Source organism: Delphinapterus leucas, chromosome 5, assembly GCF_059928025.1.
Source record: "Delphinapterus leucas isolate spDelLeu-1000000601 "Yukka" chromosome 5, BTC_Dleu_Yukka2, whole genome shotgun sequence".
NCBI lineage: Eukaryota > Metazoa > Chordata > Mammalia > Artiodactyla > Monodontidae > Delphinapterus > Delphinapterus leucas.
Genome location: NC_143133.1, coordinates 63426935 through 63450578, shown reverse-complemented (window position 1 = coordinate 63450578; position 23644 = coordinate 63426935). Strand labels below are relative to the sequence as shown.

General features: G+C 41.4%; 1 protein-coding gene across 4 annotated transcripts in view; it reads right to left on the bottom strand.

Annotated features, from left to right (window-relative positions):
• Nucleotides 1–23644, bottom strand: part of FAM114A1 (family with sequence similarity 114 member A1) — a 67830-nt gene that overhangs the window by 43996 nt on the left and 190 nt on the right. Inside the window, exons 1-3 of one of the 4 annotated variants that reach the window (XM_022565960.2) lie at nucleotides 23067–23621; nucleotides 14958–15313; nucleotides 4887–4974 (exon numbers count right to left, since the gene is read on the bottom strand). In XM_022565960.2, the coding sequence (XP_022421668.1) occupies nucleotides 4887–4974; nucleotides 14958–15305 (436 nt within the window). In that variant the 5' untranslated portion in view covers nucleotides 15306–15313; nucleotides 23067–23621. Of the gene's footprint in view, nucleotides 1–4886; nucleotides 4975–14957; nucleotides 15314–23066; nucleotides 23622–23644 lie in introns of those variants that run through there. The other 3 variants (XM_022565968.2, XM_022565943.2, XM_022565978.3) reach the window with 3 other exon arrangements.

The following is a 23644-nucleotide window of genomic DNA, read 5'->3' as shown; positions in this document are numbered from 1 at the left end:
GATTTTATATAAGCATTGGAAAGGTTGCTTTTTCTCATTTTCCCTTAACCTTGGGGGTCAAAGTAGTGAGGCAAAAGATAAAATATAAAAATACAGTGCAGCAAAAAGTCAATCAATTTTCTATATTTTTCTACTTAGCACAGTGGTTACAAATATCTTTCTCCTGCTATATGCAGCCACAAACTATGGAATCATCATATTCTGGAAGTTGGAGGGAATCTTAGAATTTCTCAAGTTCTTCCACCCATACTTTCCCAAGTAAGAAGCTGAATCTGGAGAGGTTCAGTGCATAGTGTAGCTAGGTAGTGACAATTCTTTGTGATCACAAGCTAGTAGCAGTTGGGACCGGGTCTCAGGTCTTATGACTTCTGATACAGTGTTCTTTCCAGGACAGAATCATCTTCTAAATCTTTCCATTCTCCAGTTACTCTCCTGCCAACTCTAAACAGTTCTAATGATTGTGACTGCAGTTTTTCAACAACTGTAAGAAGTATTGGTTTCTGTTTCTAGTGCTCAATTGACAGCTCTGAGTTTTGTTATAGATGCTGTCTTGCATAGAATTCCATCTGCAACTGGAATTACCCCGGGGGTAACATGAGGTTTCTGAGTAGGAATTAATTGCAATAGAATATATGGTTATTTTCTTTCTTTACTTTCCACAGGCAATTTATAAACCTTCAAGAGCTTGTCTGCTGCTGTGAGTGCTCTGCTTTCCAATAAGTTTTTTCACCCTGTGATAATAAACTGTTAATGCTGCAAAGCCCTGGATGGATATTATTTGCCTGTACATAATGGAAGGTCTGCCTTGCTTGCCTCTCTCAATCCAAAGATAGTAGCTCAAGATAGACCACAACCCAGGACGGTGCCCATAACTTTTTCAAGCTTCTGTAAACAGGTGGTTGAACCCTATTCTAACCGTCTATTTCAGGCTGTGAGCCTGGCTGTGACACTTCACCATTTGTGGGACACTTGTGATCCCTGTTATGTTTTGGGAGTCAAATTCCCAATCACCACCACTGCCTGTTTCCAGCCTTGGAACCTAAGCCCCCCCTTAAGCTTCAAGTTTTAGTTCTCTATCAGGTCCACCAAAATACTTATCTCGTTTTCAAGTATATACTGCTATTAGTTTAGCTACTATTACTTTGTAAAGTTAAAGCCCATCCTGACCAAAAATCTCCAAAATGTACCTGGAGAACAACTTACGGATGGCATTCAGCTATCTTGTTATTGCATTTATTGGGGTTGTGATGACCAGCGGTGATGAACATATTTTTAGTCTCTACATCTCTAAAGATAGCTCCAATTTTTCCAAAGGTATTCTTAGAATGAGTATCAATATTTCAAACTTTCTTTGCTCTCCCTCATGTGCCCTTTGGTCATTGTGGGTGCAAATAAGAGAAAAATGCCAAGATTAAAATGCTTTTCAAACTTCCAACATATATCAGGGAGATAGTGCTTTGGGAAGGATCCCTGGTGTTCTCCTTACTTACTGCAAGTAATAATAAATCCTTCCTTCTCCTGAAAAAAAAATTCCAAAATGTAGCCAGAGCCCTTAAAAAATACTAAGTTTCTGGCATTGGTGGTATAACTGATGAGGTTTTCAAACGGAAAAGGGAGGTCTGTTAGGGAGAATTGAAAGATCACCCCAAGATTCTCAACCCTGGCATATACAACATGCAATCCCCCCACTTTTTTTTTTTTTTGCGGTACACGGGCCTCTCACTGTTGTGGCCTCTCCCGTTGCGGAGCACAGGCTCCGGACGCGCAGGCTCAGCGGCCATGGCTCACGGGCCCAGCTGCTCCGCGGCATGTGGGATCCTCCCGGACCGGGGCACGAACCTGTGTCCCCTGCATCGGCAGGCGGACTCTCAACCACTGCGCCACCAGGGAAGCCCAATCCCCCCACTTTGAGTGTGGACAGGATTGTGAATATGATGGGATTCATTCCCATGATTAGGTTACATTATACAGTAAAGGTGAAGGGACTTTTCAGAAGTAATTAAGGTCATTAATCAGTTGAATTTGAGTTAATCAAAAGAGAGATCCTGGATGAGCCTGAACTAATCAGGTGGGCTTTAAAAGGGACTTGGGCCCTTCCTAAAGGGAGAGATTTGAAGCATGGGAGAAATTATCCTGCTGGCTTTGAAAAAGGACCAGAGGGCAGCCTCTAGGAGTTGAGTGACCCTGGCCAATAACCAGCAAGAAAACAGGGGTGTCAGCCCTACAACCGCAAGGAACTAATTCTGCCAACAACTTGAATAACCTTGAAACTGACCCTGAATGTCAGATGACAATGCAGCTAGCTGACACCTTGATTTCAGCCTGGCAAGTCACTAAGCAGAGAACCCATGGCAGGTCCCAGCCCATACTGGTAGGCACTCGTCTTTTAATTTGACCTCAAGTCAGTGTCTTAATCTTTAGCCTGTGCTTGGGTTTGGGGTTACTCTTGAGGTTTCCCTAAGGCACCTCGAATAAATGTTGTGTCTTGTTAATGTTGCAACCACTTAAAACTTGTGGTGCTTCTCACCTGGCTCTGTGCAGTAACTGATCCAGAAGAACCTGGGGAGATAACTGCCTGTGGACCAGCAGGATCATTGTGCCATCACTACTGCCATTTCCCTTTTATGGTTGGTGGAGACAGGGTTCCTCTGAGATGAGCTGACAGTCACACATTGCCCCATCAAATATCAGAATGAAGTTCAAGTAGACCCTCTTGTATTCACTTCTATTGCTGTGTAACAAATTACCACATATGTGGAGGCTTAAAACAACATACAGTGATTATCTCACAGTTTCTATGGATCAGGAATTCATGGAGTCACAGCCTGATTTTTAAGCAGTAAAGCCAGCATCATCTACTGGTTATACCTGGATCAGGTAACAAAACCTAGAGGTCTTGGAACACAGTCCACCGGATGAAGGCTGCACTAGGCTGTATATGTGCAAAGGTCAGATTACAACAGGACACTGAAAAAGAGAATGGACAGTAAATTCAACAGGCAAGCCGCCAGTTGATGGATGGAAAACTTTATAAAGGTCCAGCAAAGCCCAAGGTCAAATGGTGAGGTGTAGTCGCTGACTGATAAGAAACAATAGCAAAGAGTCAGACCTACGAGGAGCAAAGCAGTCATAGGTGAGTGCACCTGTAAGTGTACCAAAAACACCTGCACATGACACCCACAGGGCAGCTGATAGCTGTCTTTACCGTGGAAGGAGCTTATATTTAAATTTTTAACGAGAAAGTAAATCCTTTGTCTATAATAGAACCTTCTGAAGCACCAAGTTCATTATAAGCCAGGGCAGTTCTGGACACCATTATAACTGGAAGCACCCAAAACACTGTACTGTGTTATGACATAAACCATGAGGAGAGCCGTATAATTTGGTGACCATATAATTTATTGTTCCATGACTTATCACAACTTCAAAAACTTTTAGAATGCACATTTTTAATTTTGGTTCAGAAAGCTGGCAATCCTGAGTGTTGCCAGTGGCAAGATCCATTTGAGAGCCACTAAAAGCTCAAACATTTTTCCTAGGAAGTAGGATGCCTTCAGGTTCCTGTCCTCACTCTTATGAAAAGACTCTGTCGTGTTCAAAAAACAAAACAGGCTCTTCTACTTTAATCTGATTAATTTTTCCATCTGCATATGTAATATTCATGGCATACCTGGCCTTTCAATTAGCAATAGAAAAAAATTGCTTTCCAGGCTCTCATGCAGAGGGCAACATTTATTTGACCACCATCTACTTCTTGCCAGAGCTCTCCTGATACTTGACAGACATGGAATTAGGAGAATGCAATCTGCCCATTCTTCCAGGGAGTCTAAGTTCTATCAGATTAGGTATCTGGCCCTTCAACTATTTGTAACCATGGTCCATCAGAGTGGGGTCAAAGACCTCAGCCCTGCTGGTTTTAGGAGTAACAGTGAATTGGACCAATTCATGGCCCATCACAAGATCCTCATGCCACAGAGATACCTTGAGAACACCTGAGTTAGATGATCTGCAAGCTGTGTTACCTGTGACTTCCCCTGTCCTGCTCTTCACTCTCTACCCTCAAGATGAAATGCTACGGCTACATTATCATAGACACGTTTATGTTGTACCTTCAGTTTTCATGAAGAGTGGATGTAAGAAATGGTCACATGAAGAATATTTTGACAAACCTTCACTGATGAAGACACTGTCCATTATATTTTCTCTTTGTATACGAGCCAATACGGGACATTTCTTCAAAAGTTTAATACAAGGAAAATAAATTTATCTAAATAAACTAAGTCTTGTTTTATCACTCAGTGAGATAATCTACTGGTAGCCAAGAATCTCAGAGTTAATGTCAATGTTCAATTATATTATCCTTGATATATATCTCCTCCCTACCTGCATATTTCTTTCTGTATTTGTATTTTAATACCCTGTGATGAATGCCTTTTATTGAGATACCTCAAATCCTTTTAGGGAGTAGGCTATTTATATATTTTAAAATGTTCAAGCGGGATGATAAACACAAAGCATTAAGGATATATTATAAAAGCCTAAATCTTATATTCTAAGATGCAGTACAATATAATGGTTAAAAGCCATACTGTGTGGTTCAAAGCCCAATTCAGCCACTCCTGACTTTGGATAATGTTTAACCTCTCTGTGATTCAGCTTCCTTACGTCTAAAATGGAGAACATAAGAGTGCCTCCTCACAGGGTTACTTTGAAGAATAAATATATTAATACACAGGAAGCACTTAGAACAGCAAACACGGAAAACAATTTGCTCTTACTATGTCATGAGCTAATGTTAAACTCTATCAGTACATGGTATGATCAAAGTGTCATATCCTATTTGGCTCCTGAACTTTATCCATTCAAACGCAATGTGTAATGCTTACCTACTGTGGCAGATGCTGATGAGAGCAGAGATTTGCCCCAGGAGCCCCAGCCTGCCCAGCCCCCTCCACGTGGAGAGGAATCCACGGCCTGCAAAAAACCAGATTACCCACAAGGTCAGCGATTCCATTTATCCCTGAGTGGAAAAACACCCATTCATTTGAAACAAAGAGAAGGTTAAAAAAAAAATCACCAACAACCATATCTCATTGGCTTATAGTTTACAAGGGCCATAAAATATACCAGTCTACATTGCAATGTGTACTTTGGAACCAAATTGGTTTGTAGTGGTGTCGGCTTCTGAGGGCTTAGCTTGAAGTGAGAAGGGAATTTGATGTCAACTAAGACCCAAATCTCCCACTATCTGGAAGACAGGGATAGAGCTGTGGAGGGGAGGGGGAGATTTAATATTTTAGGGTACACAGTGATTTGTTAAAACTCCAAAACAACCTTGACTCATGCAATTTTTACAGAACTAAAATAATGTGCTCTTCAAGGGAGAGTTAACTTTCAAAAATCTGGGGTGGTAGGAGGGAGCATTGACATGGATGGTAGTAGGCAAAGTGTCTAGAAAAGCGTCAATAAGCTTGGAGATGGCGAACAGCAACAGGAAGCCTTTTGACGTAGACGACTTTCAAGGTGTCCACTCCACTCACAACGACCCCTGTAACTATATCTCTCACTGTCCCTGGGCTCACTTGATTCAAATTCTTTTTCCTAGGTATTTTGATTGGGACTGAGAGATTCTGGGTCAGCTTGAATAGAAGATAAAAACTCAGACAATGTGGGGTGACCATATTCTACCTACCATGCAGACTAAGAATTAAGAGAAAGCATAGTGAGCAGAATCTTCTCTGAGATATGCTCAGAGAAGCTGTTTGGATTCCAGAGAGCTTCTCAGCCTCTGCTTCCTGTCCCTCTTCAAGGCCCTACTGCATTCCTACTTTTGGGTTTTATGAGATTCCAGCACAGTGTTTCTCTCTCTTTTAATGTTTTGTTCACTGTTATGTCCACAGAGCATAGAATTCATGGCGTATAATGAGTGCTTAATAAATTTAGTTGTTAAATAAATGACTGAAATTCATCCATTTTCTTAGGTGTGCTTAGTTTCTGTTACTTGCAACCAATGCATCCTGACTCGGTGGAACCACAGCTTTCCCTTAATATCCAGGAATGCATTATAGAAAATGAGGCAAGAACACATTAGGAGATGAAGAATAACAGCTCTTTCACTCCAAGAAAAGAAAGGAAGAAGTTAAGAAGGAAATGAAAAATTCCTACAGAGTTTGTAGATTCTATAACTTTTGACTCAAGGCTGGTCCATCATCATCCCCAACTTCCTTAGGCATGCAGTCTTCCACTCTTATCTTCCGCTCTTGCAGATAAGGTGGGCATGTGAAACAGTTTTGACAAATGAGATATAAATGGGAAAGGTTTTGCTTTCATGATAAATTACACGGTTTTGTCTGGTGCTGACTCTCACCTCTCCTTTTTTCCTGCCCTGAGTGTGGACCTTTTGCTTGAAACTGAAGCAGCCATTTTTGCTGCCATGAGGGAAAGGCCAGGGAATCACAGAGTCACTGGTCCTGGTACTGCTAAGCTACTAAACAAATGTGAGTTGTTGCATATCTCCATTCTTTCTGTTAAGTGAGAAAAAATTAATTGCTATTTTGTAAGCTAATATATGTTGGGTTTTAGTTACTTGCACCCAAATGCATTCCTAAGTGATTCACCTGGTAAATATCAAACATCATCCATCAGCATAGACTACTGGTCAAGAGTAAAGGTTACGGAATTAAATTGCTTGGGTTTGACTCCAGGCTCTGCCACTTGGACATGTTAGTTACTCAAGTCTTTTAGCTATCACTAACTCATTACAAAAATGCAACCATAAGTATAAGAACCAATAACCTCACAGGGTTATTGTAAAAGTTAAAAGAAATAATTCGCATAAAGCTGTAAGCATAGTGCCTAGCACATAATAAATACTCCAGAAATGTTAACTAGTAATAATAATAATAAGTAACTACATTTTTAACACTAAGAAGCAAAAAGTTTTGAAAGTTGGCTGACATTATTTTTCTGTTTGGAAACAATGAGAAGCTTGTTAACATGAATGGAAATACTCAAGATTCATGACAGTCTGCTTTCATTTTTGGTGTCCACATTGATTTACTTCACTTCAGCAATGAAGCCAGTGGCAATTTTATACCATCATGAAGACATATGTAAGTTGGTGATTAATATAGTTCTTTCATGGGACCAATCTATACCTATGTGATTAGGGAGAGTTAATACACTTAGGGGTGACAGCTTCTGACTCAAATTTACAATACGTAATATGCCGTGACAGCTGGTAATTGACTAGCAGTGGAAATTAATGTTAAATGGGTCTAGAACTTTTTGCAGTGTGACTACTTCAACTGCTTTATTAATAAAGCTCCTTTGACATTGAGCTGTGACTTCCTGATCAGCTAAAAAGAATATTTGTTATCAATGGCAAATACTCAAATAACTAAATGTGCACATTTAATATAAAACCACAAAAACTAAATGTTTGACATGAATTATAAATATATCTCATCTTGAGTATTGTTTCCACTTTAAATAGCTTTAATGTCACATGCTTATGAGACTATAAATTAGGCAGCATGGATCTGCTCAGATCTCCCATTTTCATATATGGATATTTTAAAGCTTTTTTCTCACCCTCACCCATGTAACCCCCACCTCCTTTACCAGAGAACTTCACATCCTAATTTACAGAGAAAACAGAAGCCATCAGATAAGAACTCTCTCAACTTCCTGTCCCTTCCTCATAAACTCACAGAAGAGTGACCGCATATTGTAACAGCAAATCAGACTTGGTTTGATCAAGAGGGATCTCCAAAACTCAACTGGAGATCATTTAAACATCTATAACTGTTGTGTGGTCCTAAGAACACGAAAGAGTGCAAGATTCTATCAAGTTCGAAGTTCTTTAAATATAAAAGACATTTATTTATTTTTAGGCTATCAAGTTCAAAGGTATCATTAGATAGAAAAATATGTACAAATCTTAGAATTCCATCAAATTCAAAGGCCTTTAGCATTTAGATAGAAGATATATGTACCTCTCTTAAAGGATAAAGACCAACCTGGTTGTCCTATTTCCTTGAGTAGATCAAGAATCAGATACTGTGTATAACTTTGGTCTTGGGATGTGGACAGTAGGAGTTATGAGACCAAAGCCTTTTTAAGTTTTGTAATTTGTGACACAGCTGTTCTAAAAAGGGCTCAGTGTGACATTTGGGAGGATGTAAATTACTCTGGAGGCCTGCAGCTCTGTCGAAATATTTGCTTGAAAATGGCCTCAGTTATTCCCAGGTGATCTTGTTCCTTGGTGAGTATGCATCACTCAACTCTAGGAAGATTTAACATCAAATATGGAAAGGTTTAAGGCATGAAATATGCTATTAATCATTTTGTGCATATCTGGTCTTTTCTATACTACTGATGTTTAAGGAATTTGACTGATTAGAGTGACAATTTTTTGAAAATCAATTTAAAATGAATAATTGAATTATTAGACTTCTGATTTTTAAGTTGAAATCTTCCTAAGTTTATGCATAATGTTATGCCACCTAAGGGGTTGCTTAGTCTACTCTATAAATTTAAGATTTACAACAATTTTTAAGTACTCAGCAAGATTTTGTTTAAGTAGATAAATGAGGTACTTAAAAAGTATATTAAGTTTATAGATGTAGTTTAAAAATATTTGACAGTGTTTAAGTTGGCAAAAAGGACCAAGCATTAATCAAAAGCCCCTTGAAAGTGACTGTTCAATTATGTTAGGCTTCTAAATAGAGTAAGATTTGTGAGATGAATGTAAATACTAGGGAGAATTGACATTGTGAATCTGTAACCTTAATATATTGAACACTAATTGTTTAAACCAAATTAAAAGTCTGAGTAGCTTTTTCTTATGGACAAAACACACACTGGCCTACATCAAAAACCTATCTCAATACAAATCTAACTTTACTGCACCCCCAGTCACAATTACTTCCTCCCCTTCTATCATAACGGAAATGATATCTTCCTCTTAGTTATAATTATCACCTCCATCTGAACTCCTCTGGGCCTGGGAAGTTTGGTTCTCCCTTTTTTCCTGGTTTTTCAACCTTTCTCCCTGGCTGCTTCCCACATTTAATGATGTGCACAATTCCTCCATCTTAAAACCAGCAAATGAAAATCACGATGACAAAATGTTTCTTTCGAACTTCTCTGGCTTCTCTCTTCTTCAACTCTTAAAAAAGATGCCTGCCTTCTGTATCCACCCCCTCCACTCCTCTACCCACCATGGTGACTCTCCCATGGTCACTATTTCATGAAACCATTCTCACCAAGATCACAATGGCTTCCTCATTGTCAAAGCCATGGACTCATTTTTGTCATTTTATTTCTTGACCTCTCAGTAGCATCAGAAGCTTAAGCACTTTTCAATTCTTAGAAGACTCTATTCTCATGGCTTTCATGACCTATCTTTTGACTCTTGCTTTTTTTGTCCATCCCTTATTATGATGATTTCAGTTTACTTTAGAAAGTTTCCACATGCATATTGTGATATTATGGAAGCTCCTTAGATTAAGATACAACCCAACTGCTTCCAGCATTCCAATAAAATACACACAGTCCAGGTGGTCAGCTGGCATCCTAATCAGGAAAGCCATACCCCAAAGGCAGCTATAATGAACACTTCTATTATTGGCATCTGTATTAACGTATGATGCTTTGCTAATTAGCATACTGAATTACAGAAATGGGCTTTAACTGGTAAACATGGTGGACTGTTGACTAGCATTTTAAATATCTGAAAGGGGTTCTCGATGGTGAAATTAAAGGTATTAAACACTTGTAGATGGTTAAATATATTTTAGAGCCTCTTCCTACCTTTACATGAATAGGGTGCAAGAAAGGGTTTTTCCCTGTACTAAATGATCTTCTATCCATCTCTGAACTCTGGAGAATTCTGGTTTCTTGATGCCAGGTATAACGGAAGAAACCCCTGCCCCTAGAATTCTAGACATTTGTGTTGAATGCACCTTTCACGCAGGGTAGTGGTCAAAGCACCTAAAAGTCCAAAACAATGGCACATTCTCAAGCCTACATGAGTTCTCACAAGCTATCTTTAACTTTCTTGTTAATTAATGTTAAATTTTAAAATGTCAGTGTAGTATAATGTGATTTGAGATTTGATTTCATTTATCGAATGAACTTTGCTGGCAATCACAACTTATCAAAGAGCGGTCCATGACCAAAGTGGCTTAGAGACAGGAGACTTCAGGGCCAGGTCCTTGGCCTCTGTTCTTTATTTATATATAACACCTGGGCAATCTTACCCACTCCCATTACTTAAATAACATCCAGTTGCTGCTGGCCTCCAAATCTCTCTCTATCCCCTGGGCTCCAGACCACTATAACCAACTGCCCACAAAATATCTTCACTTGGATGTCTCCTCTCATGTTCAATATGGAACTCACCATCTTCTCAATTTTACACGATTCCCGTATTAGTGGTTCCCAAACACGGGTCCACAGACTGACTGCAAGAGTATTATCTGGGGGAACTTATTAAAAATACAGAGTCTTGGCTTCTACTGTGATCTTTTGAATAAGAATCTCTCGGGCTTCCCTGGTGGCGCAGTGGTTGAGAGTCCGCCTGCCGATGCAGGGGACACGGGTTCGTGCCCCGGTCCGGGAGGATCCCGCATGTCGCGGAGCGGCTGGGCCCATGGGCCGTGGCCGCTGAGCCTGTGTGGCCAGAGCCTGTGCTCCGCAATGGGAGAGGCCACAACGGTGAGAGGCCCGTGTACCGCAAAAACAAAAAACAAAACAAAACAAAATTCTCTCAGCAGGCTTCCCTGGTGGCACAGTGGTTAAGAATCCGCCTGCCAATGCAGGGGACACGGGTTCCTGCCCTGGTCCGGGAAGATCCCACATGCCGTGGAGCAACTAAACCCGTGCACCACAGCTACTAAGCCTGTGCTCTAGAGCCCGTGCTCTGCAACAAGAGAAGCCACTGCAATGAGAAGCCCACACACCGCAATGAAGAGTAGCCCCCGCTCACCGCAACTAGAGAAAGCCCGTGCACAGCAACGAAGACACAACACTGCCAAAAATAAATAAATAAAGTAAATAAATTTTTAAAAAAGAATCTCTCAGGGTTTCTACCCTGAGAATCTGAATGTCTAACAAGCTTCCCAGGTAATTCTAATATACCACCAGATTTAGGACGCACTGCCCAATATAGCCATAAGGCAACAGCATCCACCTGATTGCCCAAGTCAAAAATCAGGTGCCATGATGGAGAGAGGCTTAAAAGGAGAAATACTCCAACAGAATTGGAGCAAACTCTACTCACTCATTTAAGAAGCAAAAATCTATCATCAGCATGTCTTGGCCTATGTTCTCTCATCTTTGTCTCTGTTGATAGCAATTTTATTGCTCTTAAACACCCTGCTTTTCCTTTTCCAGGGACAGAACTATTGAGTGGTAGTCTATGTTTTCCTTTGAGAGTACTTTTAGTTGTAACATTGCGTTCTTTACCCTCTTCATAATTGGTCTTATGCACTGGTGTAGGACAGTAGGGATGAAATTTTTTTTACTCTGGGAAATATTTCTTGGTGTTAAGAATTTAGAGAAATTTTATCTAGATTAGATCTTTTAGGGGCTGATAGACTAGTATATAATAAGGTCCCACAAGATCTCTGGGAATAAATGTCGCTCCAGGCTAGCACTCAAGACAAACATGTCTGAATGGAGGCTGAGGACTTCACTGACTCCTTAAGCTTGATTTGAGTGCTCTATCTAAGGCTACCTTGTGCCTGTCCTATCTAGTACTATAAGACATGCTATAGTTGCTTTTATGCAACACTGCCTTACCCATCTAGATGGTAGGCGTCCTGAAGATAGTTGTACTGCTCAGATTCTGGGGCATAACTCATGTATCCTGAGGCTGGTTGAGGCCTTAAAGGATCTAGTACAACCTTCAAAGTTCAAGAGAGGCTGGGGACCATCTCTTATGGACGTTGTAGAGTGGAGTCCTGAAGGAAGCCTTAACTCAATGGCTTCTGAGTCTGTACATCAGAATGGATGAGAAAGGGGCCCTGAAGACAGAAATAGCTTCTCTGAGGGCATCAACTGTGAACGGTGTGATCCTTCAAGGTAGAGGTGCCAGCTGAGTAGCTGGCAGAACCGCTGGCCCCAGGCCCCCTCCTTGTCACACCGCCCTACCTGCCAAGTTATGGGCCCCATGCTGGCTCAGGCAAAGGTGAAGCTAATAATGTGGATTTTAAGGGAACTCAGACCACTTATAGAAAAATATATACATTTAAACCCATTATCACAAAATCTAGTGTGTCCCAGATTATATAAGTTTACTTCTTCAAAGACTATTCTGCCAGGTTTTTTTTAAGCAGGCATTTTCCCTTAGAAACGTTTTTTAAAGGTGATAAGATTCTTTTAGGCTCAGATACACCTGGAATCAGATAGGTTTTGGAGCTTGACTAAGCCTATAGGACTTGACATCCCTCAGGGGAGCTGTGTTCAAGGTCCAAACAGCCAACTTGTAAATGAACTTTTCACTGAAGATTTTTTGTAGAATTCATTATCTGCTGGATCAACAGAAAAATGGTTGTTTTCATCACTGCAAAAGGACTTCTTATAAGTGTCCAACAAACAGCAAATAAAACAGCAAATGAACAATGCTCGAAGACGAAGCGCAAAACTGAATTCTTCTATATTAACCTAAGATACAAGGATAGGCTGCCACGAGAGATAGCAGAACCCCCTTTTCTGGTAATTATTTAAAGGAGACTATATTTGTACCTATTTAGAAGGGTTTAAATGGAACCTGGGTGAAAGAGGTATATCCCTTCCCTTCAAGGCCCTTCCAGCCACCCATATCAGCTTTCTGCCTTCTTAGAACCAATATACTCACAAGAATTCCTCCTACACCCCATTTCTATCTGAGCTCCTGATGCAATGCCACACACATACATGCAGAGCCATGGCCCCAACTCTGTGGCCAATATTTGTATTTCCATCCAGGTACTTTTGTGATGCTTCATTATGAGGAAATGCTCACCTTTTCAAAGTCCTTGAAAGCTATCAGTGGTGCTGGGAGAGGAGGGGAGTATCTGTCTGCCAGTTGGCTCTCTCCCTGTAGCACTAAGGAGGTTTATAAAGTGCTTGCAAGAGCAGGATTCATTCGATTTGCTCAAAATTTAGGAAGATGGATGTGTAGGAGCATACTGACTTTTTTTATGCTATCTTTATTAGCAATCTTGTTATAACTTTTAGAAGTCTGAAATTGGAATGTATAATCTAGCTTTCATGAGCTCACGTATTTTGAATCAGTGGAGCTTTTGTAGTTTCTTTAAGTCGTCTTTGGTCAGAATGGTGTGGCTAAGACACAGTTTCTTAATATGTATCAATAGTAGCACTTACAATAACAATTGGGAACCAATGGCCCCCCAATAGAAAGACAGCATGGAGGGAACCCAGGTTCCAGAGTCAGGCATATAGGTAAATACAAGAATAGGGTACATCCTATTGGCTCTGTTTCTCTGGAGAATTCAGGCTAATATACATCCTGGCATCATTATTTCTTAAAGCTCTCTCAGTGGTTGAAATGTTCAGCTAGGGTCGAGACCCTCTGGTCTAGGAGTTCCCTCAGGGGGGGTCCATGGATGGCTTTAAAGGGTCTGTGATATCATGGAACTTGTAAACAAAATTTTACACGTATGTTTACATATCTGATCCAAACTCCCATCTGGTCCTCAAATGCCTTCCATGGCGTTCCTGCAGAATGATTGTTTGCTTTTGTTTAAACATCTCCAGTGATGGGAACCCCGCCTTTTCCCTAAGGAAGCTCATCTCATCTTAGAATAATTCTAAGAGTCGCTTTGAGGAAACTGTGGCTAAGAAGCTTGATTCTGAATAAAAGAATCACAAAACATTAGTTGGAAGGATACCTCGTGGTCTTCGTGTGCAAAGTCCTCATTTTACAGAGGAAAAACTGAAGCACAGAGAAATTAGGTGTCTTGCTCAAACTAACAAAGTTAACGATAGATGGAGGATGAAAACCCAGGCCCCCCGACCCCCTGCTTCGTTCCCGTCCCTCACTGCTTGCAGCAGAGTCACCTCAAGGCGGTGATCTGTGTGGTACACTCCAGGAGAGCAGGGCTGGGCCTGGCAGAGGGAAGACTCTCATTTCCCCTATACCATAGCATCCTTCTAGAAGGGAGGATTGGAGGACAGGGCCTCCCCACCCTTTCCAGTCCCCACATGGATGGAGGGGAAGGTGTCAGGAAAACCCAGCTTGATGGTCATACTGATGTGGAACCAGGTACCAACTGAGAGACACTGGCCTGTCTTATCTCCCAGAGACACAGGTGCAGGCACTGAAGGGAAGCATGAATGTGTTCTGCCTCTGGTCCCCTGGACGGCGGTATGTGATAATAAGTGAGTGATCTGAATGTTTAAGATCTTCACAGTAGATTTGTAAATATGTATTAAAATTTGAGTGATGTTAAAGAAGCATTGACTTGTTTAGGGTGGAATCAGGTTCATTAATAATTTGGACGACTCATTACGTTCAATATTACAATATCTTCCATTTACTACTGAGTAGCTTAATCTTACTGGGTTGCTCAATATCTCTGAGGCTGGTTGCCTCGTCTATAACTTGAGGTCAATAATATCCAGCTTAGAACCTCAAAGAACTGTTGTATAGAGTGAATTACATAACATATAGAGTAGCTAGCAGAGTGCCTGGCACACAGGATGTGCCCAATAATTGGTGATTGTTATTATTAATAATAAAACAATTATCAAAATGCAAATATTATAATGACCAATTACTCTCATATATGCCTTTTCTCACCACACAACACATCTTTGACGACAGAGGTAATGTCACAGTATATACTGAACTCTTAATCCCTACCCACAGAGCCTGGCACAAATCCATGGCCATGGTAGTATCAGTAAGAACTTAGGTTGAACTGAGTCAAGTGAACCACTCCTACCGGATTACTCTGCTCTTTCAGGGGTATTTCGGATCCAGGTTCTGCCTCGAGGCTGACGGAGTCAATGCATTCAACAAGGGTATCCTCAGTCACTTCTCCATTGCGGGGGTGCTCCACGGGACCGGGGTCTTTGGGCTGCTCAGTGAGTCCAGTGTCGGCAGTCTCTGCACCCTGAACAGCCGCATTTTCATGTACATCTCCTCTGGGGTCAGCTGGCGTTAGCTCATTTGAAATCGTAGCTGAATCACAGTGCGCTTCTGCATCTTTGGGTAAGGTATCACTATTGGGCATGTTGGTGATTTCTGCTTTGTCTCCAGTGGCTAAGGTATCGTTGCCATCATCAGACATTTTAATATCTGTCAACATGATTACAAACAAACACCTTATGCTTTAATCCGAATTGTTAAACGTTAATTCAAAGCCCTGAATAATTAAGTTAAATCTGGTGGGGGTAACCTTTCTTCTACCAAGAAGAAAGTTTATGTAACCTTGGGGTAGGCTGAATAATGGCCCCCCAAAATATCCATGTCATAATCCTTGGGAGCTGTGAATGTTACCTTATATGGCCAAAAGGACTTTGAAGATATGATTAAATGAAGAAGCTTGGATTATCTGGGTGAGCCCTAAATGGTATCACAAGTGTCCTTATCAGAGAGAGGCAGAGGGAGATTTGACTACAAAGAGGAAAAGGTGATGTGATGATAGAAGCAGAGATTGGAGTGATGCATTCTGAAGATGAAGGAAGGGGCCACAAGCCAAGGTACATTGGTGGCCACTAGAAGCTGAAAAAGTCAAGGAAACCATTCTCCCCACAGAGACTCCAGAACTATAAGAGAATACATGTGTATTATAAACCACTATGATGGTTGTACTTTGTTACAACAGCAATAAAAAACTAATACAAGTCAACCGTGCTCTCTTTAAACTTTCACGGATCTCTTACTTGGCATGAAGAAATAAATATGCATATGGGAACTAAGAGTATTATCTGTATCTGTGAAAGTACTTATTTAATATGACCTTATTAATTATATTTTTAGCCATAATGAGAATAAGCATGGAAAATACCTGAGAGCTTATAAAAAATATTTGACATTTGGCTTTGCAATGTGGTCTGAAATTCAAATTGAGAGAGACATACATACACACAAGTGTGCCTTGTTGGGTACCAGCCCATGAAGGCCTGGGCTATATTTGGACAATAGTTTAGATGGAAAAACACAAGGATGAAACAGAAAAAAAAGAAGCCAATATTAAGCCAAATAAGGAATGTAGCCATTACAAAATAACCTACGAAGCAGAAAACTCTTTATGAAGTTTGCAAGTTATTGCTATCATATTGAACAGTGCAGTTCAACAGAACTTTCAGTGATGATGAAAATGTTCTGTATCTGCACTGGCCAATATGGTAGCTAACAGTCAACTGTGGCTATTGAGCACTTAAAATGTGGCTAGTGCAACTGAGGAACTAAGTTTTAATTTTAGGGAATTCCCTGGTGGTCCAGTGGTTAGGACTTGGCGCTTTCAGGGCTGTGGGCCTGGGTTCGATCCCTGGTTGGGGAACTAAGATCCCACAAGCTATGCGGTGCAGCCAAAAAAAAAAATTAATCTTAAATAATGTAAACTTAAATTTACACAGGTATGTGTGGCTAGTGGCTATCTTACTGACTAACACATATCTAGAAGGCTTATTCAAGATGATAATTTTCTTAGTCTAAAATAAAGACACAGTTTTCTCACTATACAGGAAGCCAAGTCTCAGGAAAATCACTGGGTATTTTTGTTGACCTCAGTGTTTACCAGTTGGTCAAATCTCTGGTCACTGTTAAAACCACAGTATATGGGAAGCCATTTAACATATTGGCCACATGATGGCACAGACTTAGAACTCACATGCCTATGCCAACCCTCTTGTCCCCTCAAATAGCCATTCCCTAAAGTTGTCTAGCTATTTTCTTTTCTCTTGCTACATTCTCTCCCTTGGTGAATCACATTCCTTTCTCACAGTTTTACACACTTCTATGTTGTGACTCTCAAATATCTACCTCCATTCTATAGAGACAGAAAGTAAATTAGTGGCTTCTAGGGGCTGAAGGGAGGGGAAATGAGTAATGGCTGCTAATGGGTATAGATTTCTTTTGTGGGTGATGAAAATGTCCTAAAACTAGATAGTGGTAATGGCTGTACAATTCTGTGAACATGTTAAAAACCACTGAACTGCACATTTAAAAAGAGTGAATTTTTAGTATGTGAACTTTGTCATGTATGAATTATATCTCAATACACTGCCATAGAAAAAATTCTACCATTGGATAAGCAGTTCTAATCGTCTGCTGAACATCTCTTTCTATCCCAAAGGAAACCTGTTGTCTTGCCATTCATTCTAGATCTTCACTTTGACCTTTGTGTTTCTTTTAATGGCACCTAGATTTCTCCAATAACCCAGGCTTAAAATCTCAGAGCTGTCATTGACCAAACCTTCACTTTCTCAAGAATATATAATATCAGTAGCTATCACTTACTGAGTGCCTGTTAAATCCAAGCTCTTTAAATGTGCTATCTCCTGTGAGTTAGACACGACGAGCTTCATTTTACAGATGAGGCAACTGATGCTCAGAGGTCACACTTTAAGGAACAGTGGCAGATTTGAGATCTGAACCCACGTCTGACTTTGAGATTGAGCCACGTCGGAGCCCTATCTGCAATGCCACTTGCCTCTTCTCTTACATTCAACCAGTGCTCAAATCCTAGAGGCTCTTTATTCAGAATCCATATCCTTTCTTTTACTTCTATTTTCCCTGCCATCACCTTCAATCAGGTCCTCAATTTGATTCATGTTGATGATTTCAATATTGGGTTCACCTCTCCACTGTTCTCCCTTTCACTTCCCCATCCTTCCCCACCCTTTACCTCACAGCTTTAATTACATCACCTCCTGCTCAGACATCCTCAGGGGCTTCCCACTTCCTATTGAGATGAAGCTACATCCTTCAGCTGCCATCCAAGGACCTCTGTGCTCTGATCCCACTAGGTTTACCTCCCACGATGCCCTTCCAAATCCTTAAGTGAGACAACATAAGTATGTGAAAAATGCCTGACATTCACAAAAGAACCTCAGGTGGTTGTTGGTTCAGTATGTTGTTTTAACATATTTAAGGCCCATTTAAAATAACCGCCTCCTCTATTTTTGTTCTTCCCAACTGGATATAATTTTTCTTCCTCTGAACTTGCCAGAGTGCTTTGCATCTGTCTCACTTTGGAGGGTTACAATCGTCTTTGATCAGTCGTTTGAGTGTTTTCCTACTATACTGTAAATTCTATGAAGACAAGGATCTTCCTTGTTTTGTCTTCATATTTTATATAGCACTTAACATGGTTTCTTGAACATAGTGGGAAGCTCAACAAATATGTGTGTTGAGTTATATTAATATTTTTGTGGAGGTTTAAAATTAAAGTGTAATTTGGAATGAAAGCAAGCAGAAAATGTCTTTACCCCATTCACTACTCAGGAGTTATCTTACAGCAAGTGGTTCCAAATGACCCATATTGTCTTTCCTTTGTTCCTTCACCTCCCAGATAACTGAGTTAGAATGTCTCTTTTTAAACAAAAATACTTGAATTCTCTGATAACACACCTGTAAACAAGTCTACAGATGGGAAAGGCAAATAATGCATCTTTCCTTTTAGGTGGGATATTAAATTTCAGATATTCAAGGTTGGATATGGTCTGTCAATGAGTATGGTCAATGCCTAGATGAAATAGTAAAGAGTGAAAAAGGCCACTGTACAGAAAAGGAGTAGTTACTGTGGTTCATGGGAGGGGGATGAGATTGAGGGAGGGTACTTGAAAAGCTATCATCACATGGAAACTTATAAAATCTTTATGAAAACCTTGAGTCAGGACTGGCCTAGGAGAGGGGCTGCCAAACTACAGCCTGCTGGCTAAATTTGCCTTCCCTCTGTTTTGGTAAATAAAATTTTATTGGAACACAGACATGCTCATTTGTTTATGTACTGTCTATGGCTTCTCTAGTACACCAGCGGAGTTGAATAGCTGCAACAGAGACCATATGGCCCACAAAATTGCAAAGCCTAAAATATTTATTAGCTGGCCGTTTATAGAAAATGTTTGCTAACCCATGGTCTAGGACATTGCTTGATGGCCATGGCCTAGAGTTCTCTGTCCTAATTTGCCCTATCCCCGCCTGGCTCATAGGGGCACAACCATAAGGAGAATGGGTCCATATTGGACATCACTTATATTCCCCCATTTTTTTGTTCATCAACAGCTGGTCATAGGCACTGTCTGATATCTTAATTTCTTTGTAAGATAATTTGAAAATCCTTATTAATCTGGATTATTAAGAAGTTCCAAGCTACTTCACTTCTCTATAAGCAGGAACATGAGAATAAACCTGGTTATGATAAACATTCATGGGTGAATAAAAAGCATTATAAACACTTTGTTGTATCTGCTTCACCCTCAATTGTTGTGATACTGTTCCCAGTGCTAAAATATTTCAGCACATACCATGTGACATCTATGTGAGTTAGCTGTATTTTATGCCCTGAGGGTGGCTGGTTAACATTTGAAGTGCCCTATTCAGGAATATACTCTCCAGGGTCCTTACTTACTTAGCATTTCAGATTCTGTAATGAAGTGTTCACCTTTTGAGAGGGTTCAATTATCCCTCTCTCTGATCGCTATTTATCAGGGGGTCCTACTTATCCTAAGGGGTATTAAAAGCATTTTTCACTGGTAAAATGGAAATAGTGCTTAAAGTGGATTGGCAAGAAATTATGCACAAGTGCTTTCAGCTCTTCCATTTCCAGGGCAAAAGATTATATTCAGTCCAGCAGCTACTGAACTTTGCAGTAGAGTTTTTCTAGTTCTTCTGCTAATTGCAGGAGAACATCAAAGCCTGATTAGAAGGTTAGCTGAGTCCTGCCACCAGAGCAGTCCTAAAAGCAAAGAGAGCTAGGACTTCATCAACCTACAAGAACAAGCTACATAACTGAGCCTGGTCGCTAATATACATGTGAGTGTGAGGCAGAACTCCATCTGAGAGGTGGATTCATAGTACAATCAGTCTTGGTAGGGATGTTGCACAGAGGAGCCCTACAGTCCTCATCCATCTCTGATGGCCAAACTGCCCTAAGTCAGTTCACCTCAATTGTGGAAAAATTATCAAACAAAACCTCTCTTCCCTGCAGCTGCTCTGTATTCAAGCATCAACATGAAGCCATTCCTTCAGAAACACGCCCAAAGTTCATCTATCAGGTGCTGAACCAATACTGTTAGGAAATATTTATGGACAACTTATAAATTTCAGAAAGACTATATTTTTACATCTGTTCAGATAATGAAAATGGTCACCATAATATTCAGCCCTACTTTAACTTCTAATTGTACATGAACTTCTGCCTGTTACAGGTCCACATTTTCCCTAAACCAAAACCAAAAAAGAATCCCCCCGCAAACCTTTTTTGTCCCGGTAGACCTTTGTCTACTCTGGATGTTATTATGACAGGAGACATGTAATCATTTTTAAGACGGTGCCCTTTTGTCTGAAGCCATTAGAAATTGTGTGTTCTAAAGACACAGCTGTTTCTATGCAGTGACTGTTGGTGTCCAGAAGGACCACAGCTGTGATACATGCTCTTTCCTGGGACAGCCCCCATCTCTGCCGGGATGCCCCAGAAGCAGTCAGACTTAAAATCTCTCCTGATTTATGGTTTAGAATGTTGATCGCTGCAGCCATGTCCTGTGGCTTTGATGCTAGGGAGCCTCAACCCACAGAAACAAGGAGGCTTCTTCAGTAAATTCCAAGGAGAGGAAGAGTGGCATATAAAGAAGCCTTTATGGGCTGGAATAAGTTAGTTTTTCATGAGTAAATTCATTCATCACCTAAAATGCTCCCAGAACTATGCTAGGTATTGGAGCAGCAACATCATAGCTCCAAAAATAAGTTTAAAACGGAAGACATGGTTACTATCCTTCAGAAAACAAATAATCTGTTTTCATTTTATTCCTGGTCAGTGAAGGCCCAGGAAACTATTGCATCTAACATGAAATGGTTAAGTGATGATGCAAAACAGCACATCAAAGCAGGGAAAGATGTGCCTGAACAAGACTGATCTCATACATGGGAGAACCTTGATAGCGGCTTTGATAGTTATTCAGGCATGATGGGATAAGAGTATGTGCAAATGCCCAAGAATGAATCTAGATATTCAGAACAGACGCTGTGTGGCTGGACCAAGAGCGATATGGAGGAATAGCGAGGGATGGGAGGGATGGATGCTGAGGCGCAAAGAGCCATGCTCTGGTCCCACCATCCCTCTGTGGGCGTACAACTCATTCTTGTTGTTCCTCACTCCCTCCTATGTAGAGTAAGGCTGGACAAAATGATCTGGATACTTTGTTCCCCAACACCAGACTGCAGGACTGGAACCAGTCCATGATGACAGAGAAAAATGAGGACAAGATAGCGAGTTTTTCATCAATCTAAATTTATTAAATGTAAAGCACTGCCTTCATCTTGCAAGTTTAGCCTTCGTGCTTTTCCTGGTATTAAAATGTCTTTCATTTTACGAAATAGTGGTGTAGTGCATGGATTTTTTTTTAATGATTTCACTTGGCAAAATAAGAATTTGGTAATACCATACCCTGTGTGAAATCACTGCTCCCAATTTCAAAAAGTGCCAGTAAGTGAAAGACCAGAAACAAAAACTGTGGATGACAGGCTCTTAACCAGGTTGCAAGAGTTTCTACTGTGCTTGACAAGTACACGTGCCCAGAGCCCAGTCTCTTTTTCCTCCCGTCCGGCCTCCATGTGTCTGCCAGGTAATTTTATGAAACACGGAGAGGACCTACCTGCTCCCCTGTTTAAAAACCATTAGGTTTAAACACCTTTGCATGGCATCCGTGGCCCCGCACAATCCAGCTCCAATCTCTCTATCCGCTTCTGTAACTCTCAACACACCCGACACTCTTCCCTCACCAGATGCTCCATCACTGCCGGCACAGCTCATAAACATCCCCACCTCTGCTTATGCTGGTTTCTCTGCCCAGGATGCCCTGTCTCCAACTGCCTGGCAAGTTCCTATTTGTTTCTCAATGTGTAATGTCACTGTTTACTTTGAAATTTTCCTGAATTTGTCCCACTCCTTCCAAAGAATGATTTACTCTCTCTTCCATGTTTTTCGTGATACCTTGCATGGACTTCTATGGCATTTATAAGGAATATTTATTTCTCTGTCATTCTCTCCTCCAGAACTGTGACCAACAAGCACATAGCTTGGCTTTGGACCCTCTAATATTTACTGAACTGAAATATATTGTTTGATATTGATTAAAAAGAAACAACGTTCCATATAAGCCTGGTCTTATTATTATTTTTTTCAAACTGAATCCTGCTTTAATTGAAGCTTGTGGAGTATAAAGTCCTACAGAAACATTACAGAGAATCTTCTGGAAAACAGGAGTGACGACAACCCCTGTGAAGAGGCAGATGAGAGTAATTCATAGCTCACCAAGGCCTCCCTGTATCGAGATCCCAGAGTACCCAGAAGATCTCTTCACCATCTCAGTCCTGTAAGCCTGGTCTTATAGATAAATGGCTGCTTATATGGTCTGAATCCCTGAGATTCAGCAAGGTCCCTTCCTACCCTCAAATTCCTTCTGCACTGGCTCCGTGGAGCCTCAAATTCCACCCTGAAAGTTTCCTTCTTTTGCTTAAAGCTTATGATGTAAGGAGTTTATCAGTCTTTCCTGAGCTCAGGTTTTGATGGAGAAAGGAAGGAGAGAGCAGGGAATGGATATGGGTGAGGTAGGAAAGGAGCACTAGGCGGAAAAGAAGGCAGAGAGAGGCCTCTGAGGAGTAAGCCTGCCTCATTCTCAGTTTCCTCAGGTTGGCTGAGGTCTTCTGGAGTTCAAGAGACATTGATTTTAAAAAGCTACCTGCCTGACTCTCTCCGTGTTTAGGATGGGAATTGATAGGATCGGTAGGACAGAGATCACTCTTAAGATGATACAGAGAGGTCTCCTACTCTAGGAAAGGGCAGTGAAGTTTAGGCGCCTGATCTGAGATGGCTGGAAATACTCACCAGATTCCAGGGAAGAAGATGAGCCAACTGGGTGGGCAGGTGGGGGGGCTGGGGAGCTGGCGTAGGGAGTAGGACTCAACCTGGGAGCTGTGAATGGAGGTGCTGCTGGCTTAGGGTGTTGGCTGGGGTGGAAGAGCCAGCACGGCCGGCGTCTGCAGGGGGAGAGATGATGAGCTTGGGTGGGAGGTCAAGGCCTGAGCTCAGTTTTCCGAGGCCAAGGGCAGCGAACCCCGGGATGGGACTTGCTTCCTCTGTGTCCCCCGCTGCGGAGACCCCGCAGCCTACCTCTCAGTCGAACCTAGGACCTTGGGGAAACTTTTTCCGACTTGCATGGTGCTGGACCGGATACTTCGGGAGCACAAGACAGGCTCCGCAGAGGTTCTCGCCGGCCGAGGGGGCAGAGCCGGAGTGCGGGCGTGTGGGTGTGTGCATGAGCGTGGACCCGGAGCGACACACACTCACACACACACACTCACACGCCCGCACCCACGCAGGGCCCTCGGCCGCAACGCTCGCGCCGCCCGGGACCCTCACCCAAGGCCGGTCCTCCGGGTCCTGCGCCCTGTGCCAAGCCCCTG